At 41.5% G+C, this 25,526-nt stretch overlaps 1 protein-coding gene across 1 annotated transcript in view; it reads right to left on the bottom strand.

The window, feature by feature from the left end:
* LOC107616053 (uncharacterized) overlaps nt 1-23,993 on the bottom strand; it is a 32,271-nt gene extending 8,278 nt beyond the window's left edge. The window contains exon 1 of the mRNA XM_021112016.2: nt 23,642-23,993. Coding sequence (XP_020967675.2) covers nt 23,642-23,993 — 352 coding nt within the window. The remainder of the gene's footprint in view (nt 1-23,641) is intronic.
* Between the last annotated feature and the right edge of the window lie 1,533 nt (nt 23,994-25,526).

Here is a 25,526-nt window from a genome sequence, read left to right as displayed (position 1 = left end):
TGAGGAGCCTCACGTCCTGCATCTGAAAATCACAAAATCCGCATGGGTGAGAACCGGAGGTTTTCAGTGGTGCACGAAATCGTGATTGTTCATTCCTTGGTAACGGCGCCAAAAACTTAATACGCACGTTCATAATCTTAGTTCTTTTTCACAACTTCGCACAACTAACCAGCAAGTGCACTGGGTCGTCCAAGTAATAAACCTTACGTGAGTAAGGGTCGATCCCACGGAGATTGTCAGCTTGAAGCAAGCTATGGTCATCTTGCAAATCTCAGTCAGGCGGATTCAAATGGTTATGAAAATTTGATAATTAAAATATAAATAAAATATAAAATAGGATAGAGATACTTATGTAATTCATTGGTGATAATTTCAGATAAGCGTATAGAGATGCTTTGCTCCTTCTGAATCTCTGCTTTCCTACTGCTTCCATTCAATCATTCATACTCCTTTCCATGGCAAGCTGTATGTTGGGCATCAACGTTGTCAATGGCTACATCCCGTCTTCTCAGTGAAAATAGTCCAAATGCGCTGTCACCGCATGGCTAATCATCTGTCGGTTCTCGATCATGCTGGAATAGGATCCAGTGATCCTTTTGCGTCTGTCACTACGCCCAGCACTCGCGAGTTTGAAGCTCGTCACAGCCATCTCTTCCCAGATCCTACTCGGAATACCACAGACAAGGTTTAGACTTTCCGGATCTCAAGAATGGCCAATAATTCTAGCTTATACCACGAAGACTCTGATCGTAAATCAGGAGGCTAAGAGATATGCATTCAAGCTTGCTTTCATGTAGAACGGAAGTGTTTGTCAGGCACACGTTCATAAGTGAGAATGGTGATGAGCGTCACATAATCATCACATTCATCATGTTCTTGTGTGTGAATGAATATCTTAGAGAAGAAATAGGCTTGAGTTGAATAGAAAAATAATAGTACTTTGCATTAATTCATGAGGAGCAACAGAGCTCCACACCTTAATCTATGGTGTGTAGAAACTCTACCGTTGAAAATACATAAGAACAAGGTCTAGGCATGGCCGAATGGCCAGCCTCCCCAAATGTGATCTCTGAACATAAAATATCCAAAAGATGTAAATACTATAGTAAAAAGTCCTATTTATACTAAACTAGTTACTAGGGTTTACAGAGATAAGTAAATGATGCAGAAATCCACTTCCGGGCCCACTTGGTGTGTGCTTGGGCTGAGCATTGAAGCTTTCATATGTAGAGGTCTTCCTTGGACTTAAACGCCAGTTTGTAACTTGTTTCTGGCGTTTAACTCTGCTTTGCAACTTGTTTCTGGCGTTTAACGCCAGAATAGGGCAGAAAGCTAGCATTAAATGCCAGTTTGCGTTATCTAAACTCGGGCAAAGTATGGACTATTATATATTGCTGGAAAGCCCTGGATGTCTACTTTCAAACGCAGTTAAGAGCGCGCCATTTGAACTATTGTAGCTTCAGAAAATTCACTTTGAGTGCAAGGAGGTCAGAATCCAACAGCATTTGCAGTCCTTCTTCAGCCTCTGAATCAGATTTTTGCTCAAGTTCCTCAATTTCAGCCAGAAATTACCTGAAATCATAGAAAAATACAAAAACTAATAGTAAAGTCCAGAAATGTGAATTTTATTTAAAAACTAATAAAAATATATTAAAAACTAACTAAATCATACTGAAAACCATGTAAAAATAATGCCAAAAAGCGTATAAATTATCCGCTCATCACAACACCAAACTTAAATTGTTGCTTGTCCCCAAGCAACTGAAAATCAAATAGGATAAAAAGAAGAGAAGATACTATAAATTCCAAAATATCAATGAAACTTAGCTCCAATTAGATGAGCGGGAATAGTAGCTTTTTGCCTCTGAACAGTTTTGGCATCTCACTTTATCCCTTGAAGTTCAGAATGATTGGCATCTATAGGAACTCAGAATTCAGATAGTGTTATTGATTCTCCTAGTTCAGTATGTTGATTCTTGAACACAGCTACTTTATGAGTCTTGGCCGTGGCCCTAAGCACTTTGTTTTCCAATATTACCACCAGATACATAAATGCCACAGACACATAACTGGGTGAACCTTTTCAGATTGTGACTCGGCTTTGCTAGAGTCCCCAATTAGAGGTGTCCAGGGTTCTTAAGCACACTCTTTTTTTGCTTTGGATCACGACATTAACCACTCAGTCTCAAGCTTTTAACTTGACACCTTCACGCCACAAGCACATGGTTAGAGACAGCTTAGTTTAGCTGCTTAAGCCAGGATTTTATTCCTTTGGGCCCTCCTATCCACCGATGCTCAAAGCATTGGATCCCTTTTACCCTTGCCTTTTGGTTTTAAGGGCTATTGGCTTTTTCTGCTTGCTTTTTTTTCGCAAGCTTTTCTCTATTCACTGCTTTTTCTTGCTTCAAGAATCATTTTTATGATTTTTCAGATCATCAAATAACATTTCTCCTTTTTCATCATTCTTTCAAGAGCCAATAATTTTAACATTCATAAACAACAAATTCAAAAGACATATATACTGTTCAAGCATTCATTCAGAAAACAAAAAGTATTGTCACCATATCAAAATAATTAAACTAGTTTCAAGGATGACTTCGAAATCATGTACTTCTTGTTCTTTTGTGATTAAAAGCATTTTTCATTTAAGAGAGGTGATGGATTCATAGGACATTCATAGCTTTAAGACATAGACACTTAAACACTAATGATCATATAGTAAAGACACAAACATAAATAAAACATAAGGCTCAAGAACCGAAAAACAGGAAAATAAGAACAAGGAGATTAAGGAACGGGTCCACCTTAGTGAGGGTGGCGTCTTCCTCTTCTTAAAGAACCAATGGTGCTCTTGAGCTCCTCTATGTCTCTTCCTTGTCTTTGTTGTTCCTCCCTCAAAGCTCTTTGATCTTCTCTAATCTCATGGAAAAAGATGGAGTGCTCTTGGTGTTCCATCCTTAGTTATCCCATGTTGGAACTTAATTCTCCTAGGGAGGTATTGATTTGCTCCCAATAGTTTTGTGGAAGAAAGTGCATCCCTTGAGGCATCTCAGGGATTTCATGATGAGGAATTTCCTCATGCTCTTGTTGAGGTCCATGAGTGGGCTCTCTTATTTGCTCCATCCTTTTCTTAGTGATGGGCTTGTCCTCATCAATGAGGATATCTCCCTCTATGTCAATTCCAGCCGAATTGCAGAGGTGGCAAATGAGGTGAGGAAAGGCTAACCTTGCCAAAGTGGAGGACTTGTTAGCCACCTTGTAGAGTTCTTGAGGTATAATCTCATGAACTTCCACTTCCTCCCCAATCATGATACTATGGATCATGATGGCCGGTCTACAGTAACTTCAGACCGGTTGCTAGTAGGAATGATAGAGCGTTGGATGAACTCCAACCATCCTCTAGCTACAAGCTTAAGGTCCGGTCTTCTCAATTGAACCGACTTGCCTCTTGAGTCAACTTTCCATTGAGCTCCTTCCACACATATGTCCATGAGGACTTGGTCCAACCTTTGATCAAAGTTGACCCTTCTAGTGTAGGGGCGTGCATTTTCTTGCATCATTGGCAAGTTGAACGCCAACCTTACATTTTTCGGACTGAAATCTAAGTATTTCCCCCGAACCTTTGTAAGCCAGTTCTTTGGGTTTGGGTTCATACTTTGATCATGGTTTCTAGTGATCCATGCATTTGCATAGAACTCTTGAACCATTAAGATTCCGACTTGTTGATAGAATTAGAGAGAACTTTCCATCCTCTTCTTCTAATCTCTTGTCGGATCTCCGGATACTCGCTCTTTTTGAGCTTAAAAGGGACCTCAGGGATCACCTTTTTCTTGGCCACAACTTCATAGAAGTGGTCTTGATGGACCTTTGAGATGAATCTCTCCATCTCCCATGACTCAGACGTGGAAGCAATTGCCTTTCCTTTCCTCTTTCTTGAGGTTTCTCTGGCCTTAGGTGCCATTAATGGTTATGAAAAAACAAAAAGCAATGCTTTTACCACACCAAACTTAAAAGGTTTGCTCGTCCTCGAGCAAAAGAAGAAAGAAAGTAGTAGAATAAGAAGAAAATGGAGTAGATGGAGTGAGAGAGTGTATTCGGCCAAGGGGGAGAAGCAGTGGTTGTGATGTGTGAAAATGGAGTAGTGTTAAGGGGTTTATATAGGGGTGGGGGGAAGGTTAGGTTTCGGCCATTAGGGTTGGGTTTGGGAGGGAAAGGAATTTGAATTTGGAGGTAGGTGGGGTTTATGGGGAAGAGGTAATAAGGTGATTGGTGAAGGATATTTGGGGAAGAGTGTTATGAGAAGGTGTGAAGAGGAGAGAAGAAGAGGTGTGGTAGGTGGGGATCCTGTGGGGTCCACAGATCCTAAGGGGTCAAGGACTTAGCATCCCTGCTCCAAGTAGGCGTGCAAAATGCCCTTAGAATGCATGTCTGGCGTTAAACGCCAGCTTGCTGCTTGTTTCTGGCATTTAACACCAGCTTTTCTCCCATTCTTGGCGTTAAACGCCAATTCCATGCTCTGTTCTGGCGTTAAACGCTAGTCTGGTGCTTGTTTCTGGCGTTTAACGCCAGCTTGATGCTTCTTTCTGGCGTTAAACGCCAGTAAGCTCTTCCTCCAGGGTGAGCTATTTTTAATGCTGTTTTTCATTCTGTTTTTGATTTTTCAGTAGTTTTTGTGACTTCACATGATCATCAACCTAAAGAAAACATAAAATAGCAATGAAAAATAAATATATAAAATTAAATAATATTGGGTTGCCTCCCAACAAGTGCTTCTTTAATGTCAATAGCTTGACAGTGAGCTCTCATGGAGTCTCACAGAAAATCAGAGCAATGTTGGGGCCTCTTAACACCAAACTTAGAGTTTGAATGTGGGGGTTTTGTTTGACTCTGTATTGAGAGAAGCTTTTCATGCTTCCTCTCTATGGTTACAGAAGGAGAACTTTGAGTCTTAAATATAAGGTAGCCCTCATTCAACTGAAGGACCAACTCTCCTCTGTCAACATCAATCACAGCTTTTGCTATGGCTAGGAAGGGTCTGCCAAGGATGATGGATTCATCCTCATCCTTTCCAGTGTCTAGGATTATGAAATCAGCAGGGATGTAAAGGCCTTCAACCTTTACTAACACGTCCTCTACTAGTCCATAAGCCTGTTTCATTGATTTGTCTGCCATCTCTAATGAGATTCTTGCAGCTTGTACCTCAAAGATTCTCAATTTCTCCATTACAGAGAGTGGCATGAGGTTTATCCCTGACCCAAGGTCACACAGAGCTTTCTCAAAGGTCATGGTGCCTATGGTACAAGGTATGAAGAACTTTCCGGGATCCGGTTTCTTCTGAGGCAATGTTTGCCCCATTAGTGCACTCAGTTCATTGGTGAGCAAGGGGGGTTCATCTTCCCAAGTCTCATTACCAAATAAACTGGCATTCAACTTAATGATTGCTCCTAGATACTTAGCAACTTGCTCTGCAATGGTGTCTTCATCCTCTTCAGAGGAAGAGTATTCATCAGAGCTCATGAATGGCAGAAAGACGTCCAATGGAATCTCTAGGGTCTCTGTATGAGCCTCAGATTCCTTTGGTTCCTCAAAAGGGAACTCCTTTCTGTCCAGAGGATGTCCCAAGAGGTCTTCCTCACTGGGATTCACATCCTCCTCCTCCTCTAGGCATTCGGCCACACCAAGTAAGGTTATGGCCTTGCACTCTCTCTTGGGATTTTCTTCTGTATTGCTTGGGAGAGTACTGGGAGGAGTTTCAGTAATCTTCTTACTCAGCTGACCCACCTGTGTCTCCAAATTTCTAATGGAGGACCATGTTTCATTCATGAAACTTAGTGTGGTCTTGGATAGATCAGAGACTATGGTTGCCAGGCCAGAATGGCTCTGTTCAAAATTTTTTGTCTGTTGCTGAAAAGATGATGGAAAAGGTTTGCTATTGCTAAACCTATTTCTTCCACCATTATTATTGAAGCCTTGTTGAGGCTTCTGTTGGTCTTTCCATTAGAGATTTGGATGATTTCTCCTTGAAGAATTATAGGTGTTTCCATAGGGTTCTCCCATGTAATTCACCTCTGCCATTGCAGGGTTCTCAGGATCATAAGCTTCTTCTTCAGAAGATGCCTCTTTAGTACTGTTGGATGTAGCTTGCAATCCATTCAGACTCTGAGAAATTATATTGACTTGCTGAGTCAATACTTTGTTCTGAGCCAATATGGCATTCAGAGTATCAATTTCAAGAACTCCCTTCTTCTGAGGCGTTCCATTGTTCACAGGATTCCTCTCAGAGGTGTACATGAACTGGTTATTTGCAACCATTTCAATGAGTTCCTGAGCTTCTGCAGGGGTTTTCACGTGAAGAGATCCTCCTGCAGAATGGTCCAATGACATTTTTGACAACTCAGACAGACCATCATAGAATATACTTATGATGCTCCATTCTGGAAGCATGTCAGTAGGACACCTTTTGATCAGTTGCTTGTATCTTTTCCAAGCTTTATAGAGGGATTCTCTTTCCTTCTGTCTGAAGGTTTGAATTTCCACTCTAAGCTTGCTCATCTTTTGAGGTGGAAAGAATTTGGCCAGGAAAGCACTGACCAGCTTATCCCAAGAGTTCAGACTATCCTTAGGTTGTGAATCCAACCATGTTCTAGCTCTGTCTCTTACAGCAAAAGGGAAAAGCATAAGCCTGTAGACCTCGTGATCAACTCCATTGGTCTTGACAGTGTCACAAATTTGCAAGAATTCAGCTAAAAAATGATGAGGATCTTCCATTGGAAGTCCATGAAACTTGCAGTTCTGTTGCATTAGAGAAACTAATTGAGGTTTAAGCTCAAAGTTGTTTGCTCCAATTGCAGGAAGTGAGATGCTTCTTCCATAGAAGTTAGAAGAGGGTGTAATAAAGTCACCAAGCATCTTCCTTGCATCTCCACCATTATTATTAGGTTCGGCCATGTCTCCTTCTTTTTCGAAAATTTCTGTCAGGTCCTCTCCAGAGGGTTGTGCTTTAGCTTCTCTTAGTTTCCTCTTCAAAGTCCTTTCAGGTTCAAGGTCAGCTTCAACAAGAATATTCTTATCCTTGCTCCTGCTCATATGAAAAAGAAGAGAACAGAAAAGAAAATATGAAATCCTCTATGTCACAGTATAGAGATTCCTTTATGTGAGTAGGAGAAGAGAAGAATAGAAGAAGGAGAAGATAAGAATTCAAACACAGAGGAAAAGAATGGGTTCGAATTTTTGAATGGAAGAGGGGTGTTAGTAGATAATTAAATAAATAGAAAGAGATGAGAGGGAAAGAATTCGAAAATTAAATAAAATAAATAAAAAATTTTTGTTTTTATTTTGACTATTAGTTATAATTAAAAATTTAAAAATAAAAATAAAATTAAATTAAATTAGAATTTAAAACAAATAGTTAATTAAAAAGGAATTTTGAAAAAGTGGGGAAGAGTTTTCGAAAATTAGAAAGGGAAAATTAGTTAGGTGGTTTTGAAAAAGGTATGATTGAAACATAAAACTTTTAAAATCAAACAAAAAGTCAAGTAGTTAATTGAAAAAGATTTGAAAATCAAATTTGAAAAGATAGGAAGTTAGAAAAGATTTTGAAAATTGATTTTTGAAAAAGATATGATTTGAAATTTAATTTGAAAAAGATTTGAAAGGGAAATTTAAAAAGATTTGATTTTGAAATTAAAGTTGATTACTTGACTAACAAGAAACTAAAAGATATGATTTTAGAAATTAAAGTTTGATCCTTTCTTAATAGGCAAGTAACAACTTAAAATTTTTGAATCAAAATATTAAATGCTAGTAATGAATTTGAAAATATGAAACAAAAATAAGAAAAAGATTTTGAATATCAATTTTAAATTTTTGAAAATATGAAAGAAAAAATGAAAAAGATTTGATTTTTGAAAAAGATTTGAAAAAGATAGAATTTTTAAATTGAAAATTTGACTTGACTCATAAGAAATAATTAAATTTTAAAACTTTATGACTAAATCAATCCAAATTTTCGAAAGTTATGAGAAGAATAAGGGAAAGATATTTTTTTATTTTTGAATTTTTAATGAAGAAAGAGAAAAACACAAAAAAAACACAAGTCATAAAAATTATGAATCAAAACAAGAAAAATATGCAAGAACACTTTGAATGTCAAGATGAACACCAAGAACACTTTGAAGATCAAGATGAACACCAAGAACTTATTTTTGAAAATTTTTAAGAAAAGAAAAATATGCAAGACACCAAACTTAAAAATTTTCAATATTTAGACACTAACAAATTGAAGATGCATATGAAAAACAAGAAAAGACACAAAACAAGAAAATGCAAAGATCAAACAAAGAAAATCATCAAGAACAACTTGAAGATTATGATGAACACATGCATGAATTTTTCGAAAATTTAAGGGAAATTAAAACACATGCAATTGACACCAAACTTAAAAACTGACACAAGACTCAAACAAGAAACATCAAATTTTTTGTTTTTTTATTTTATTAATTTTTTTTGTATTTTTTGAAAATTAATTGAAAAAATAAAAAATAAGGATTTCAAAATTTCTAATGAGAATTCCAAGAATCATGTAATGTTAGCCTAAAACTTCGGTCCAGGAATTAGACATGGCTTACTAGCCAGCCAAGCTTTCAGTGAAAGCTCCAGTCCAAAATACTAGACATGGCCAATGACCAGCCAAGCTTCAGCATACAAATCAAGCATACAACAGCTGATCAGATGGGAGTCCAAGGACTCTTTGTGATGATAAATTGAAACCTCGGTCCAAAAGAATTAGACATGGCTTCACAGCCAGCCAGACTTCAACAAATCATCATGAAACTCTAGAATTCATTCTTAAAAATTCTGAAGAACATAGAATAATTTAAAATTTTGAAAGTTTTTTTTTTTGAAAATTTTTTCGAAAATAAAAATAATAAAAACAAAAAGCTTAAAATTAAAATAAAATTACCTAATCTGAGCAGCAAGATGAACCGTCAGTTGTCCAAACTCGAACAATCCCCGGCAACGGCGCCAAAAACTTGGTGCACGAAATCGTGATTGTTCATTCCTTGGTAACGGCGCCAAAAACTTAATACGCATGTTCATAATCTTAGTTCTTTTTCACAACTTCGCCCAACTAACCAGCAAGTGCACTGGGTCGTCCAAGTAATAAACCTTACGTGAGTAAGGGTCGATCCCACAGAGATTGTCGGCTTGAAGCAAGCTACGGTCATCTTGCGAATCTCAGTCAGGCGGATTCAAATGGATATGGAGATTTGATAATTAAAATATAAATAAAATATAAAATAGGATAGAGATACTTATGTAATTCATTGGTGAGAATTTCAGATAAACGTATGGAGATGCTTTGCTCCTTCTGAATATCTGCTTTCCTACTACTTCCATTCAATCATTCATACTCCTTTCCATGGCAAGCTGTATGTTGGGCATCACCGTTGTTAATGGCTACATCCCGTCCTCTCAGTGAAAATGGTCCAAATGCGCTGTCACCGCATGGCTAATCATCTGTCGGTTCTCGATCATGCTGGAATAGGATCCAGTGATCCTTTTGCGTCTGTCACTACGCTCAGCACTCGCGAGTTTGAAGCTCGTCACAGCCATCCCTTCCCAAATCCTACTCGAAATACCACAAACAAGGTTTAGACTTTCCGGATCTCAAGAATGGCCGCCAATAAATCTAGCCTATACCACGAAGACTCTGATCGTAAATCAAGAGACTAAGAGATATGCATTCAAGCTTGCTTTTATGTAGAACGGAAGTGTTTGTCAGGTACGCATTCATAGGTGAGAATGGTGATGAGCGTCACATAATCATCACAATCATCATGTTCTTGTGTGCGAATGAATATCTTAGAGAAGAAATAGACTTGAGTTGAATAGAAAAATAATAGTACTTTGCATTAATTCATGAGGAGCAGCACAGCTCCACACCTTAATCTATGGTGTGTAGAAACTCTATCGTTGAAAATACATAAGAACAAGGTCTAGGCATGGCCGAATGGCCAGCCTCCCCAAACGTGATCTCTGAACATAAAATATCCAAAAGATGTAAATACCATAGTAAAAAGTCCTATTTATACTAAACTAGTTACTAGGGTTTACAGAGATAAGTAAATGATGCAGAAATCTACTTCCAGGCCCACTTGGTGTGTACTTGGGCTGAGCATTGAAGCTTTCACATGTAGAGGTCTTCCTTGGAGTTAAACGCCAGTTTGTAACTTGTTTCTGGCGTTTAACTCTGCTTTGCAACTTGTTTCTGGCGTTTAACGCCAGAATAGGGCAGAAAGCTGGCGTTAAACACCAGTTTGCGTCGTCTAAACTCGGGCAAAGTATAGACTATTATATATTGCTGGAAAGCTCTGAATGTCTACTTTCCAACGCAGTTGAGAGTGCGCCATTTGGACTTATGTAGCTCCAGAAAATCCACTTTGAGTGCAGAGAGGTCAGAATCCTACAGCATCTGCAGTTCTTCTTCAGCCTCTGAATCAGATTTTTGCTCAAGTCCATCAATTTCAGCCAGAAATTACCTGAAATCACAGAAAAATACACAAACTAATAGTAAAGTCAAGAAATGTGAATTTTATTTAAAAACTAATAAAAATATATCAAAAACTAACTAAATCATATTGAAAACTATGTAAAAATAATGCCAAAAAGCGTATAAATTATCCGTTCATCATTTAGCATGGTAACAGTGCCCAAATATCTAACATGTAATGTCCTGGGAAAGCCGAAGGCAATCCTAGAACTCCCAAATCATAATCAAAGCATATAAATATACTAAACCATGAGAAATGAAAATAGGCGAGTAACTAAGGATCTTCAGTCTAACTAAATATCCCCTTTCCAAATCCTTCGAACCTCCCAACCGCCACCAGTAATTTGATATGAAACACAATTATATCAAACAAAGAAATGCACAAGTAGGAAGTAGATATGGCAGTTAGACAATTAGCAAGTAAATATATAGTCAATTAGACATTCCAAACAAATCACATATAATGCATATGATGTATGCATGTCCTAGTGGCTAATGAGTCTCATCTGTCGGTTATAAAGCCAACCCGACAAGTCCTGGTAGCTAACCATTGGACTGTCCCTCTGTCGCACATCCCCAACTCGAGTTATCCAAAACATAATCATAATTCACATCCAACACCCTCACTTGTGGATATTCATAGGGGCGAGCTCATCCGGAACTTTCATAGTGTCCGGCTAGACTTATGACATTGGGTCAGCAAAGTATCGAGTCTCCACTTGAAGCACGTGGTGGCTAGCCACTGTTTTCACCCAGGGAAACTCGTATCTCATATAGGTGGAGTGCAACAATCACAATATTAATAACTCACCATATATGCATTTATTCTCATCCATAAATCAACATTCATCTCAACGATCCAGCTTAAATTCATAATTCATAATCAGCCATAAACCATCGTCACACACAGCCATTCGTCTCATATCATGCACAGCCATTCGGCTCATATCATGCACAGCCATTCGGCTTATATTATGCACAACACTCCACCATCCTCCTCAACAACTCATAACATCATCATTAGTCATAACTCCTCATTATATCCCTTTTCTTCATCCACAAGTTATCCCCTTCCGTAGCTTTTTCTCAATCACTAGGTATTTTATATTGATTTAATACTTAAAGGATGAAAATGAGGGTTTATAAGCTTGAAATAGGGTCTCGAAAGGTTACAAGCTTGTTGGGAAGGTGAAACATGTGAAAACAAGGTTTTCAAAGAAAATAGGGCAGTGTGCGTATGCACAGGGGTGTGCGTGCGCACGCCCAGAAGTATTTTCAGAAAGTGTGTGTGCGCACAGGGTTGTGCGCACGCACAGAAAGCAAAATTTCCATTGTTGAGGACACGCACAGGACGTGCAAATGCCATCAACAGAAAATTTTCATACTTTGGCTGATTCCCCGCTCAACTCGGAACACTTCTAATTCCACTCTTTCTCACTTTTCAAGGCTCCAACACCTCCAAGATCAGATTTTTCAGCACAAAAGCCCCTTTCCAAGCTTTCCAATATTTCAATCAAGCTTCAATATTCACATACACACTACCTAAACCATAATTATCACATCCAAACATAATAACTCAATATCCAAATGCCTTAATTCAGAAATTTCACTAGCTTTGAGATCTCTTACCTTGCCCAAGGATCAAGGAGGCAAGACTAAGCCTTCCCTCCAAGTTAATTGGATCCTATAACATCAAAACTCAAAATCTCAATGCTTTACCTACTAAATTTTTGAAATTAAGGGCTGAGGAAACCGAATTGAAATTGTGACTGTTCATACCCCGGGTCGAGCTATCCGACCTGGGATGATTAAACGACAAAGCGACCGACCTCTTCAGGTCAAGCGGACCGACTTCTTCTTAAAGAACTCGGCCAAAACGACAGGAGAGCCCGATAGAGGGCCCAAATAGAGGAACACGACCCAAATCCAAAGGCAATCCAAGCCTATAGAGATAAAGGCGGTTCCCTTGAAGATAAGCTGACTTCACCCAAAATAAGATAAAGATAAGATAAGATAACTAACTTATCTTATCAGAAAGGTCAGCCCCATCTACTATAAATACACTGGAGCACCCAGGTATAACTCATACTCTGATTCTACATAAAACCTGCTTAATACCCGTGCTAACTTAAGCATCGGAGTCTCTTGCAGGTACCCCCCACCCTCCGGAGGCCAAGGATCAGCAGTGCAGCTAGTCCAACAAGTTGGGCACAACAGCTCCGGCCGCCACCAACCAGCCGGACACGTCATCTCCGACCAGTACGAAAGATCTCATCCGAGATCGACCTCCAGTTTCAGGTAACTCTTGGAACATTGGCGCCGTTGCCGGGGAACCTGGAAGTCATCCCATCTCCATGGCGGATAACCGTGACAACGACCACGATTCAGATCTAGAAAATAGAACGCCGCACAAAAATGCGGACACCCCACTAGAAGACACCCCAGAATCCAATGGAGACAAAAATACATCTAAACCGGGAGCAATAGAAGCTCTTCAAGATCGCTTGAAACAACTTGAAAAAGAAACCCAACAACAATGAGAAATCGGAAAGGATCTACAAAGAGAGGTACGGCGACGTCGAGAGTTGGAAGAAAAATTACAGCAATTAGAAGCCGATCTCAAATCGAAGGCCCCTCGGATCACTCCTGAGGAAAGCTCACGTAAAGAATAGGATCCATTCACCAGGGAGATCATGAAAACCAAAATCCCAAAGGACTTTAAACTCCCAGATATGACTTTATATGACGGTACCACAGATCCCAACCATCATCTCAGCAATTTCAGAAGCAGAATGTACCTTACCGACGCCTCAGACGCTGTTTGCTGCAAAGCTTTCCCAACAACTCTCACAAAGACAGCAATCCGATGGTTCGACAACTTACCTCCAAAGTCCATCTCAAACTTCGACGACCTGGCCAAAAAGTTCCTGGCCCGATTCTCCATCCAGAAAGATAAAGCCAAGCACACCCCCAGTCTACTAGGGATCAAGCAAGGAGATCGGGAGAGCCTCCGCAACTACATGGAAAGATTCAACAAAACATGCATGGACATACAAAGCTTACCAACAGAGGCCGCCATCATGGGACTCATCAATGGCCTACGAGAGGGACCATTTAGCCAATCTATATCAAAGAAGTACCCTACCTCATTAGACGAAGTACAGGAGCGAGCAGAAAAATACATCAACATGGAAGAAAACGCTCGGTTGGGAGAAACCTCAAAATCTGGGAACACCTACCGAGATAAAGACAAGGAATCCAAAAAGAAAGAAGATCGACAGGGGGAGAAAATCAAAAAGTACCATAATTACACCCCTCTCAAGGCATCCCTGGTCGACGTATACAAAGAAGTCTGCCACACAGAGAAAATTCCCCCTACGCGACCACTGAAAGGCAAAAGGGGAGGGGAAAACCGGAAGGAATATTGTGAATACCATCGAGTTCGAGGGCACTCCACCAACGAGTGCTTCGACTTAAAGAATATCATAGAAAAATTAGTGAGAGAAGGAAGATTAGATCGATTTCTGGCTAACCGAGATGATGACCAAAGAAAAAGACGAAGGGACGAGGATGACGGACGAACTGAACGATCACCTCTGACACCAGAAAGACATGTCCACATAATACATGGCGGATTCGCAGCAGGAGGGATCTCCAAATCCTCTCGCAAAAGATATCTCAAAGAAGTATATCATGTCGAAGGAGAGGAAGAAGCACTCAACATCCCAGCGATAACATTCACTAAGGAAGATGCGTCGGGCGTCATCACAGGACATGACGATCCCATGGTTATCACCATCATATTGGCAAACGCCAACCTACACCGCACCTTAATAGACCAAGGGAGTTCTGCCGACATCTTATTCAAAACAGCCTTTGATAAACTCGGCTTAGAAGCAAAAGAACTTAAAGCATATCCAAACAGTCTGTTTAGGTTAGGAGATACCCCGGTTCGACCACTAGGATACATACCACTACATACAACCTTCGGAAAAGGGAACCAATCCAGGACCCTCAAAATAGATTACATCGTAGTCGATGTAAGTTAAGCTTACAATGCTCTCATAGGTCGGACAACACTCAACCAACTCGGCGCAATAGTCTCGACCCCACACCTATGTATGAAATTCCCAACTCCGAAAGGGATAGCCACGATAAAAGCTGACCAAAAGATGGCACGTCGCTGTTATAACGAAAGCCTAAACCTCAGAGGCAAAGGAGAAGAGTTTCATACAATTGAAATGGGCGGAGCCCAGCAACGAGAAGAACTCCGTCCACAACCAGAAGGCGAGATAGAGAAGATTCAAATTGGAGACACCTCGGACAAAACGACCAATATTGGCACGATCCTAAGAGGAGACTCAAAAGAATTACTGATACAATTCTTACGAGATAATGTCGATCTCTTTGCATGGAAAGCCGCAGACATGCCAGGCATAGACCCTAAGCTAATGTGCCACAAGTTGGCGGTCTACCCAGGATCTCGGCCGGTGCAGCAGAGACGAAGGAAACTCGGGCCAGAACGATCCAAAGCTGTGGAAGAACAAGTACAAGCACTACTGGAGGCAGGATTTATAAGAGAAGTCAAGTACCACTATGGCTAGCTAATGTCGTCTTGGTGAAAAAATCAAATGGGAAGTGGCGAATGTGCACCGATTACACCGATCTCAACAAAGCCTGCCTAAAAGATCCATACCCACTCCCAAGCATCGACGCTCTGGTAGATGCTTCCTCCGGATACAGATACCTCTCGTTTATGGACACATATTCAGGATACAACCAAATCCCCATGTATCCACCAGATCAAGAAAAGACCTCGTTCTTAACACCAAAGGCAAACTACTGCTACATCGTGATGCCTTTCGGTCTCAAGAACGCAGGAGCTACTTATCAAAGGCTAATGAATAAAGTCTTCTCAGATCACATCGAAAAAATCATGGAAGTTTATGTGGACGACATGTTGATAAAGACACAGAGCGAAGATACATTATTATCCGACCTGGCTCAAGTGTTCGACACCATAAGGAAGCACAACATGCGACTCAATCCCGCAAAATGTACCTTCGCAGTAGAAGCAGGCAAATTCTTAGGTTTCATACTCACACAAAGGGGAATTGAAGCAAATCCAGACAAATGTCAAGCCATACTCAACATGAAGAGCCCAACCTGTGTCAAAGAAGTACAACAACTCAATGGGAGATTGGCTGCCCTATCCCGGTTCTTAACAGGAGCTGCGATAAAATCCCTCCCCTTCTATGCTACGTTAAGAAAGGGAAAATAGTTCGAATGGACGACAGAATGTGAGCAAGCCTTCCAAGACTTCAAGGAGTTCTTAGGACGGCCACCTATCCTATCCCGACCACGAGAAGGAGAACCACTCATATTGTATCTCGCAGTAGGGAACCGGGCAATAGCCTCGACACTAGTCAGAGAAGACGAAAATGGGCAACAACCTGTCTACTTCATTAGCAAGGCACTACAGGGATCCGAGCTGAACTATCAGAAAATAGAAAAATTTGCCTACACTCTTATCCTAACATCTCGACGACTCCGCCCGTACTTCTAGGCTCACACCATTAAGGTTCGAACTAACCAGCCCATAAAAGAAATATTGCAGAAAACAGATCTAGCAGGCAGAATTCTATAATAGGCAGTCGAGTTGTCAGAGTTTGATCTCCAATATGAAGCTCGGACGGCAATCAAATCACAATATCTGGCCGACTTTATCGCAGAATTCACAGAAGCCCTAGAAACCCCCACAGAATGGAACCTTTACGTGGATGGTTCTTCAAATAAAACTGGAAGCAGCGCAGGCGTGATAATAGAAAGCAACCAAGGAACCCAAGTTGAGCTCTCCCTCAAGTTCGGGTTCCCGGCCTCAAACAACCAGGCGGAATATGAAGCATTATTAGCTGGTTTGAAGCTGGCTAAAGAGGTCGGAGCTCAAAAACTCAACATCTACAGCGATTCACAAGTGGTTACATCACAAATAACAGGGAGCTACCAAGTCAAAGATCCCACCATGAAAAATTATTTGGATAAAACCAAAGAACAGCTCGGACAAATCGAGGAGTATAAGATCTGCCACATACCCCGCGAACAAAATGCCCGAGCTGATGCACTCTCAAAACTAGCCAGCACCAAACCAGGGGGTAACAATAGAAGCCTCATCCAGGAAATGTTGTAGAACCCGTCAATCTCAGAAGAGGAAAAAGTCCTGACTATAACAAGTCAGGACCAAGGATGGATGACCCCTATAGCCAACTACCTCAAAACAGGAATGCTCCCTACAGAAGAAAAGAAGGCAAAGAGGTTAAAAAGGGAGGCACAGTACTACACCATCATAAACAACATCCTGTACAAAAGAGGAATCTCAACACCTTTACTAAAATGCGTGCCAACCTCCAACACAAAGGAAGTGCTAGAAGAAATACACGGCGGTATTTGTGACAATCATCTCGGAGCACGAGCTCTCGCCAAAAAAGTACTCCGGGCGGGATTTTATTGGCCAACTCTACAGAAAGAAGCCACAGAATTTGTAAAGACATGCCCACCATGTCAGAAACATGCCAACTTTCACATCGCCCCACCAGAAGAGCTCATCAGTGTGACCTCGCCTTGGCCGTTTGCAAAATGGGGACTCGATCTTCTCGGTCCCTTCCCACAAGGATCAGGACAAGTTAAATTCCTCATAGTAGGGGTAGATTACTTTACAAAGTGGATCGAGGCAGAGCCCCTAGCCAATGCCACCGCTCAAAGAAGCCGGAAATTCTTATATAGAAACATTGTCACGAGATTCGGGGTTCCATATTCAATAACCACAGACAATGGCACTCAATTCACAGATGCAGGCTTCAGAAAACTAGCAGCAGACTTGAATATAAAGCACCAGTACACCTCCGTTGAACATCCACAAGCCAACGGACAGGCCGAAGCTGCTAACAAAGTCATATTGGCCGGATTAAAACGGAGATTACAAGATGCAAAGGGAGCCTGGGCAGAAGAGCTTCCACAGGTCCTATGGGCATATCGAACAACACTACATTCCACCACGAAGGAATCCCCCTTCCGATTAGCATACGGAATAGAGGCGATGATTCTAGTAGAAATTGAGAAAGGGTCGCCCAGAGTAGTTCACTACAATGAGGGAGCAAACTCCCAACTTCAGAGAGAAGAGCTCGACTTGCTACCCGAACTCCGAGAAAGAGCTCGGATCAGGGAAGAAGCTCTAAAGCGCCGAATGGCTTCCAGATATAATCAAAAGGTAGTGCCGAGAAGTTTTACAGAGAATGATCTCATCCTAATCCGAAATGATATCGGAACAACTCGACCAGGAGAAAGAAAGCTGACAGCAAACTGGAAAGGACCCTACCGAGTTGTAGAAGTACTTGGAAAGGGCTACTACAGACTGTCTGAACTCGATGGACGAGAGCTTCCCAGGTCGTGGCACGCTTGCAACCTAAGAAGGTACTACAGTTAAGAAGAGATAAAAGATCTCATCATTGGATGCACTCTTTTTCCTGAAAAGGTTTTTTAATGAGGCACCAAGTTGAGACTCAGACAATCCCATATGTATCTATTTGCATTGTTCCTTTAAATAAAATATATTTTAGATGTTCTACAAAGATTTCAAGACGCATTAATCTGAAGCATTCATCGTCCGATTATAAAGCAACAGATCGGCAGAAAGTGAAAAAGAATTTCACTGCACGATCACGATAAAGACAACCGTCCGATAAAGGTGAAAACGCAATTCACCCAAAGGACGATCTAGAGATGACAACCATTTTCTACAAATCGGCAAAGATGAACATAGAATAATGTAAGAAGTTATCGAAAGTGATCTAAAAAAGAACCTGATGAGGTCTTACAGATCGCTAAAATAATAACTTAAAGACTGGTCGAACATTGAGAAGTCGAACCAAGTCAAACCAAGTTATAAGTAAACCCTGGAAAGAGGTCTGGCCAACCCTATTAAAGAGGATTACTTTAACTTAGAAGGACCCGACATAACAAAGTCAGCCCAAAACGAAAAGTTATCAAAGTAGTCCCTGAAAGAGATCTGACAAAGATCCAAGAAAGAGGACTACAAAAAATAACTTAAGGGAGACCGACATAACCAAGTCGGACTCCTACTACTGAAAAGTTATCAAAGTAGTCCCTGAAAGAGATCTGACAAAGATCCAAGAAAGAGGACTACAAAAAATAACTTCAGGGAGACCGACATAACCAAGTCGGACTTCTACTACCGAAAAGTTATCAAAGTAGTCCCTGAAAGAGATCTGACAAAGATCCAAGAAAGAGGACTACAAAAAAAAAATAACTTAAGGGAGACCGACATAACCAAGTCGGACCCCTACTACTGAAAAGTTATCAAAGTAGTTCCTGAAAGAGATCTGACAAAGATCCAAGAAAGAGGACTACAAAAAATAACTTAAGGGAGACCGACATAACCAAGTCGGACTCCTACTACTGAAAAGTTATCAAAATAATCCCTGAAAGAGACCTGACAAAGGTCCAAGAAAGAGGATTACAAAAATAACTTAAAAAGAGATCAACCTGACGAAGTCAATCTCCTACAAACAAGTTATAAAAGTAATCTCTGAAAGAGAAGTTTACGATAATAACTTAAAAAGGGACCAACGCAAAGGAACCGGTCACAAATACGAAAAACCGAGAAACAAGTTGGACCCCACAAATCGTAACCTCAAAGGATTCAAGCTACAAACAACAAAATAACCCAAGGAGGTCGAGCCGCAAGATATCACACATCAGCAGAAAACAGAAAAATGTCAAATCAAAAGGCATTATATAAAATCTACAAAAGTTGCAAAAGCCTCAAAGGCCAGCAAAATCTAAGGATGGCGAGCCACCTTTTTTGTTTGTCAGAATAAAAGTTGCTAGAAAAGCAACTAGGAAAGTGTCAGTAAATAAATAAATAAAGTTTTAAAAAGCCCACAAGCCGAGCCAACTACACAAATCCCCAGGAAAGAGATTAGCAAGCATCATAAGCCTTCTTGGCAGCATCAGGACAAGGAGAAGGAGGACGAGTCTGGAGCGGCACAGCATCCACAGTTCCATCCTCCCGATTCAGGGTCTGGCAATCCGAGTCGGGCACAGCAGGGGGAACGGAAGAGGTCGGCACTTTGGTAGAGGACACAGGGGGAGGAACAACATCATCATCATCACCCTCATCATCAGGGACAATCTTGCCATCCCTGACTACATTATCCAAGCTAAAAAGGGTGAGGTCGGCCTCGGGAGCAATGACCTGAACTTGCTCCCTCAAGTTCTCATAAGCAGCAGTCACGCTGCCAACGAGATGACTTTGGAGCTCAACATAATCTTCCCAAACACTGTCAAGCTCCCCCCTCAGGCGCATCACCTCCCGATAAGATGAAAGGTAACTCTCCTTGTGCATCAGGACTGCGTCCTCAGCCAACTTCAAAGAAGCTGCCAATGACTGAGAACTCGCCTCCTCATTCTTCAAGTCCTTCTCCAGCTTGGCTACCTTCGTCTCAAGCTCCTCGTTTAACTCCTTCATCCGATCAAACTCTTGTTTCGCCTCCTCCATAAACGCCTTAGTAGCGTGGAGAGGGAGATTCTGAGCAGTCCGATATATGGCAGCCGACATATATGCCATCTTCACAAGATTTCAGGCCATAAACTCCAAGTGATGGAGGATGGACACATCGTCCATGGAGAGAGCGCCGTAAGGACCGATTTGTTGATCCACGAATTCAATAGCATTAAAATCAGGAGCATCGAGGTCAAAGGGCTCAGCAGTCTTTTGTTTTTTATTGGGAGGAGCAACAGAAGGAGCAGCAGAGGTGACGTGAGGATCTACCAAACGAACTCGGGGTGTAGGGATCACCTTCTTCGCCCTGGCGGAACTCTGCACTGATGGCTTCTCGCGCACTTGGGAGGATCCCTCCCCAGCCGCCTTGGCAGCAACATTCCTGGCAGCAGTCGCCCTTTGCGCCCTCTTAAAAGCTTTCATGGATTCACTATTCTTCATTGCTTCTGCAAATAAAACAGAAAATCAGTTACAAGTCGGACAAGTCGGAAAGACAGCTACAAGCAACATACACGGATAATAAAGAAAACACAAAGATACCCAGTTCAGTTTGAAGAAGAGAAGGATTAGTTAGAAATTTCTTTGTGTCGAGATGGGGAGGTTGACCTCAACGTTCTTCCAGGATAGTCACAAAGGCTCGCTCAACATCATCCAACATCTCCCACGAATACCTGGAGACCCTCACGTCTTTTTGCCATTCCAAGGGAAAAGCAGGTTCGTCATTTTCATCCAAAAAAAAGGGCCGAGCTCCTTCAACAGCTCGGACCTTGAAGAAGTAGTTTTTAAAATCACAGAACGACTCGTCAAACATGGAAAAAACCTTCTTTTCCTGGGTAGAACGAAAGGAGACCCAAGCTGACCTCTTTTTTACCACACCGGGCTTAGTCAAGACAAAAAGATAGAAAAAGAGAGACTGGGAAGCAGGAATACTAAAACCATTGCACAATAATTGGAAAATTTTAATAAAACCCCAGGAATTGGGGTGAAGTTGAGAAGGGGCAACATTACAAGACCATAACAGGTCGGTTTCAAATTTGGTAAAAGGAACGGTGATACCCAGCTGACCAAAGAAAAAATCATAAGCATAAAAGAAAGGGCGACCATCAACAACCCGAGTTGAAAAGCAGACTCTCTCGTCAGAAGAGGGAGAGACAAGTTCATAGTTCTTCTCATCACCAGAATTACTACAGACACTATGAAACTGCCTAAGCTGAGCACAAAATTCAGAATCAACCAGCGAGACACACATGAGAACCATGGAGTCCACCCAATCGGCCATACCTGCGGGAACCTCGGAAGGCATCTCTACAACATTATTTCGGGAAGACATGAGGTCAACTAAATCCTACAAAAAGAAAAGAAGAATGGATTACTTAAAAACATCTTGGATAGAGGGCAAAACACCTCGACGGGCGGATAAACAAAAAGGGAAAACCCCAAGACTCAAGACAAAGGTCTTGGGGCATCCCTTGGAGGCAGTAAACAAAGCAAGGTCTTTAAATTATTTCTACAACCTACATCCCGGCACTCATCAAAATAAAATCCAAAAAGAAAACAAAGGAAGCAAAAAATGCAAAAGGTCCACCCCCATACAGTTTATCAGCGGAAAAACAGCAAAGGCGTAAACTTTTTCGAAATCAAGCAAAAAATTATCAGCAAAGAGCAAGCACTAACATCAAACACGCCAAGTAGAAATCATCAAAAGTGTAAACTTTGACAGAATCAAAAGGAAATCTCCAAACAAAGCGAGGAACAGATGCAGATTCGCTATCGATATCAGACAGGAAACAACCAGAAGCAACAACAAAACCCTAGAAAGCCTCGACGAAAATGCCAAGAGAATGCATAAAAGGAAGTCAGAGAAAACACATTACAGTGACAAGCAAATACAAGACCACGAAAAAGATCCAAACTTTCAAACATGCAAAATCAAAGCTTCACTAAAAAACTAAAGACGAAGCTATGAAAGAAGCAGGAAAGCTAGTACCAACCTGGAAAAAGTAGCAAAGCTTCAGGGAAATTAAGGATGGAAGACGAAATCTGGAATTGCCTTCTCACAAGCAAAAAAGCACAAGCAGTATCACAGAGAGAAACGCGAAACTACAAAACTCCAGGCGAAAACAGAAGCTTCAGAAAATCACCAAGCGACGTCGCAAGAAAAGGTGAAATGAGGGTGAAAGGAAATGAATAAGTGCGAAAGAAGTTACGAAAAGGGCGAAGGAGAGAAACCGTTTCTTGAATGCAAAATTCAAAAATAGAGAAGTTAGGGGAAACGGGGCAATTAAATGCCAATTAAATGCGGATATTAAAACCGCTAGCATTCCCAAAAAAGCGCTAATACAAAAGCGCGCGCTTATAGAGGAAAAACGTTCTACATTCAAAAGCTGCTACAAAAAAGGAGTCGACAAAATGCTTGAGTTCGGCTTCGCTACAAGAAGGACCGAAGTTAAGGACTCGACCTCGACAAAGAAGACCGAGCTCAAGAAGGGGAACTGTTCATACCCCGGGTCGAGCTATCCGACCTGAGATGATTAAACGACAAAGCGACCGACCTCTTCAGGTCAAGCGGACCGACTTCTTCTTAAAGAACTCGGCCAAAACGACAGGAGAGCCCGATAGAGGGCCCAAATAGAGGAACACAACCCAAATCCAAAGGCAATCCAAGCCTATAGAGATAAAGGCGATTCCTTTGAAGATAAGCTGACTTCACCCAAAATAAGATAAAGATAAGATAAGATAACTAACTTATCTTATCAGAAAGGTCAGCCCCATCTACTATAAATACACTGGAGCACCCAGGTATAACTCATACTCTGATTCTACATAAAACCTGCTTAATACCTGTGCTAACTTAAGCATCGGAGTCTCTTGCAGGTACCCCCCCCCACCCTCCGGTGGCCAAGGATTAGCAGTGCAGCTAGTCCAACAAGTCGGGCACAACAGCTCCGACCGCCACCAACCAGCCGGACACGTCATCTCCGACCAGTACGAAAGATCTCATCCGAGATCGACCTCTAGTTTCAGGTAACTCTCGGAACAGTGACTTATACCAAGAACAAATGTATGGGTTTTGTAGAGCTCGACGCCGCGGTCGTGTGGCCGTAAACGGTGCATCAATCAAAGCTCCGGATCAAAAGTTATGATCAATGGAAGTTGGAAGCAAATGAGGGCAAGGGTTTGAGTTTCCGCTTCCCTTTCTCAGCGTGTGTGTGTTGTTTGAGGGGGAGAGAGTGCTGAGTTCTCTTAGTTAAGTGAGGCTTGGCTGGGCCTTGGGCCCAACATGGGTCCGGTTGGCCCGGTTTGGCCGTTTGACCCAATCTTGGGCCAATTTCTTTAAAATTGGTGTCAAAATTCTCGTTTTAATTTTCTCTATCTTATTAAACCATAAAATTCACATTTCTAATTTTCTAGAATTAGTTTTAATTTATTGTTTACTTAGTCATTAATTAACTGAGTTTTATATTCTACCCACCTAAATGGGAATTTTGCCCACAAAATTCGAATTCAGTTACCTGAGAATAGGTGTGGGTAGTCCGTTCGCTTTTCCGACTCAAGTTCCCAAGTGTGCTCCTCAATACCGGCCCGAATCCATGCCACTTTGACTAATGAAATCTCTTTTCTGCGCAACCGTTTGATACTCATGTCATCAATTCTGACCAGAGTCACCGGCAGAGTCAAGTCTTCCTTTAACTGGACCGATTCAAGTTCTAACACATGGCTAGCATTAGGAGTATACTTCTGAAGCTGCAACACATGGAATACGTCGTGCAGGTTTGAAAGGTGAGGCGGTAGACCCATCCGATACGCCACCGGTCCAACCCTCTCAAGAATCTGAAACGGACCGATGTATCGAGGATTCAGCATCTTCGTCTTAATCGCTCTACCTACTCCTGTTGTCGGAGTAACCTTAAGGAATTGGTCTCCTTCCTCAAACTCTAAGGGCTTCCGCCTCTAATCAGTATAACTCTTCTGACGGCTCTGAGCAATGAGCATCCTATCTCAGATTTTCTTGACTTGTTCAGTGGTTTCAGCTATCATCTCAGGTCCCAATAAACTTTTCTCCCCAGCTTCATACCAGCATAGCGGAGATTGATATTTCCTCCCATACAGAGCCTCATACGGAGCCATTCTGATGCTCGCATGGTAGATATTATTGTACGCAAACTCCACTAGTGGCATATACCGATCCCAGCTCGCCGGCTGATCCAAAACACAAGCCCTTAACATATCTTCTAGGGTTTAGATCGTCCTCTCAGATTGACCATCTGTTTGAGGATGGTAAGCTGTACTCAAGCTCAAACGGGTTCCAAAAGTTCTCTGAAATGCTCTCCAAAACCTCGAAGTGAAACGGGGATCTATGTCAGAAATTATAGTAGTAGGCATACCATGAAGTCTCACAACCTCTTTTATGTACAAGCGTGCTAACTCCTCAAGAGTATAGTTCATCCGAATGGGTAGAAAGTGAGCCGACTTTGTCAGCCGGTCCACAATTACCCAGACAGCATCAAAACCGGTCCTAGTCCTTGGCAATCCCGACACAAAATCCATCGCAATGCTCTCCCACTTCCATTGCGGAATCTCCAAAGGTTGCAACGTCCCGGAAGGTCATTGATGTTCAATCTTCACCTTTTGACAAGTTAAGCACTTTGAGACATATTCCGCCATATTATTCTTCATACCAGGCCACCAGAATATAGCCTTCAAGTCGTTGTACATCTTAGTACTCCCCGGGTGAATAGAGAATCGGCTTTTGTGTGCTTCCTTTAAGATATCTTGCCGCAAAGTCCCAACATCCGGCATAATGATCCTACCCTTGAATCTCCATAACCCATCTTGATCCCATGACACCCTCCACTGCTTCCCTTGCTCCATAGCTGGCAACACCTTCGGTAATACATTATTGTTTTGATGAGCCTTCAGGAGTTCGGATTTAAAATCACTTGAGATTTGTAATCGACTCAAACACAGAGTTCCAGACACTTCTTGAACACCGATCTTTAGACTCTCGAATGCATTGAGCAACTCCTCTTCTCAAAGCATCATCCAAGCAGCATTCAACGACTTTTGACTTAACACATCCGCCACAACATTCGCTTTTCCCGGATTGTAATTCAACTCAAAGTCGTAGTCTTTCAGTAACTCCATTTGCCTCCTCTGCCGCATATTAAACTCTTTCTAATCAAAGAGGTATTTCAAGCTCTTGTGATCAGAGAAAACTTAGAACTTAACCCCATAGAGGTAATGCCTCCACACCTTTAGCGCAAACACAACCGCAGCAAGTTCCAGGTCGTGCGTCGAATAATTAACTTCATGAGGTCTCAAGTGCCGTGAGGCATACGCCACCACATTCCGGTGCTGCATCAGCACGCACCCCAGACCCTTTAGTGAGGCATCACA

This window comes from Arachis ipaensis, chromosome B9 (assembly GCF_059453495.1).
Source record: "Arachis ipaensis isolate K30076 ecotype BB chromosome B9, ASM5945349v1, whole genome shotgun sequence".
Lineage (NCBI taxonomy): Eukaryota > Viridiplantae > Streptophyta > Magnoliopsida > Fabales > Fabaceae > Arachis > Arachis ipaensis.
Note: the sequence above shows the minus strand (reverse complement) of the source record. Positions and strands in the feature narration are given on the sequence as shown.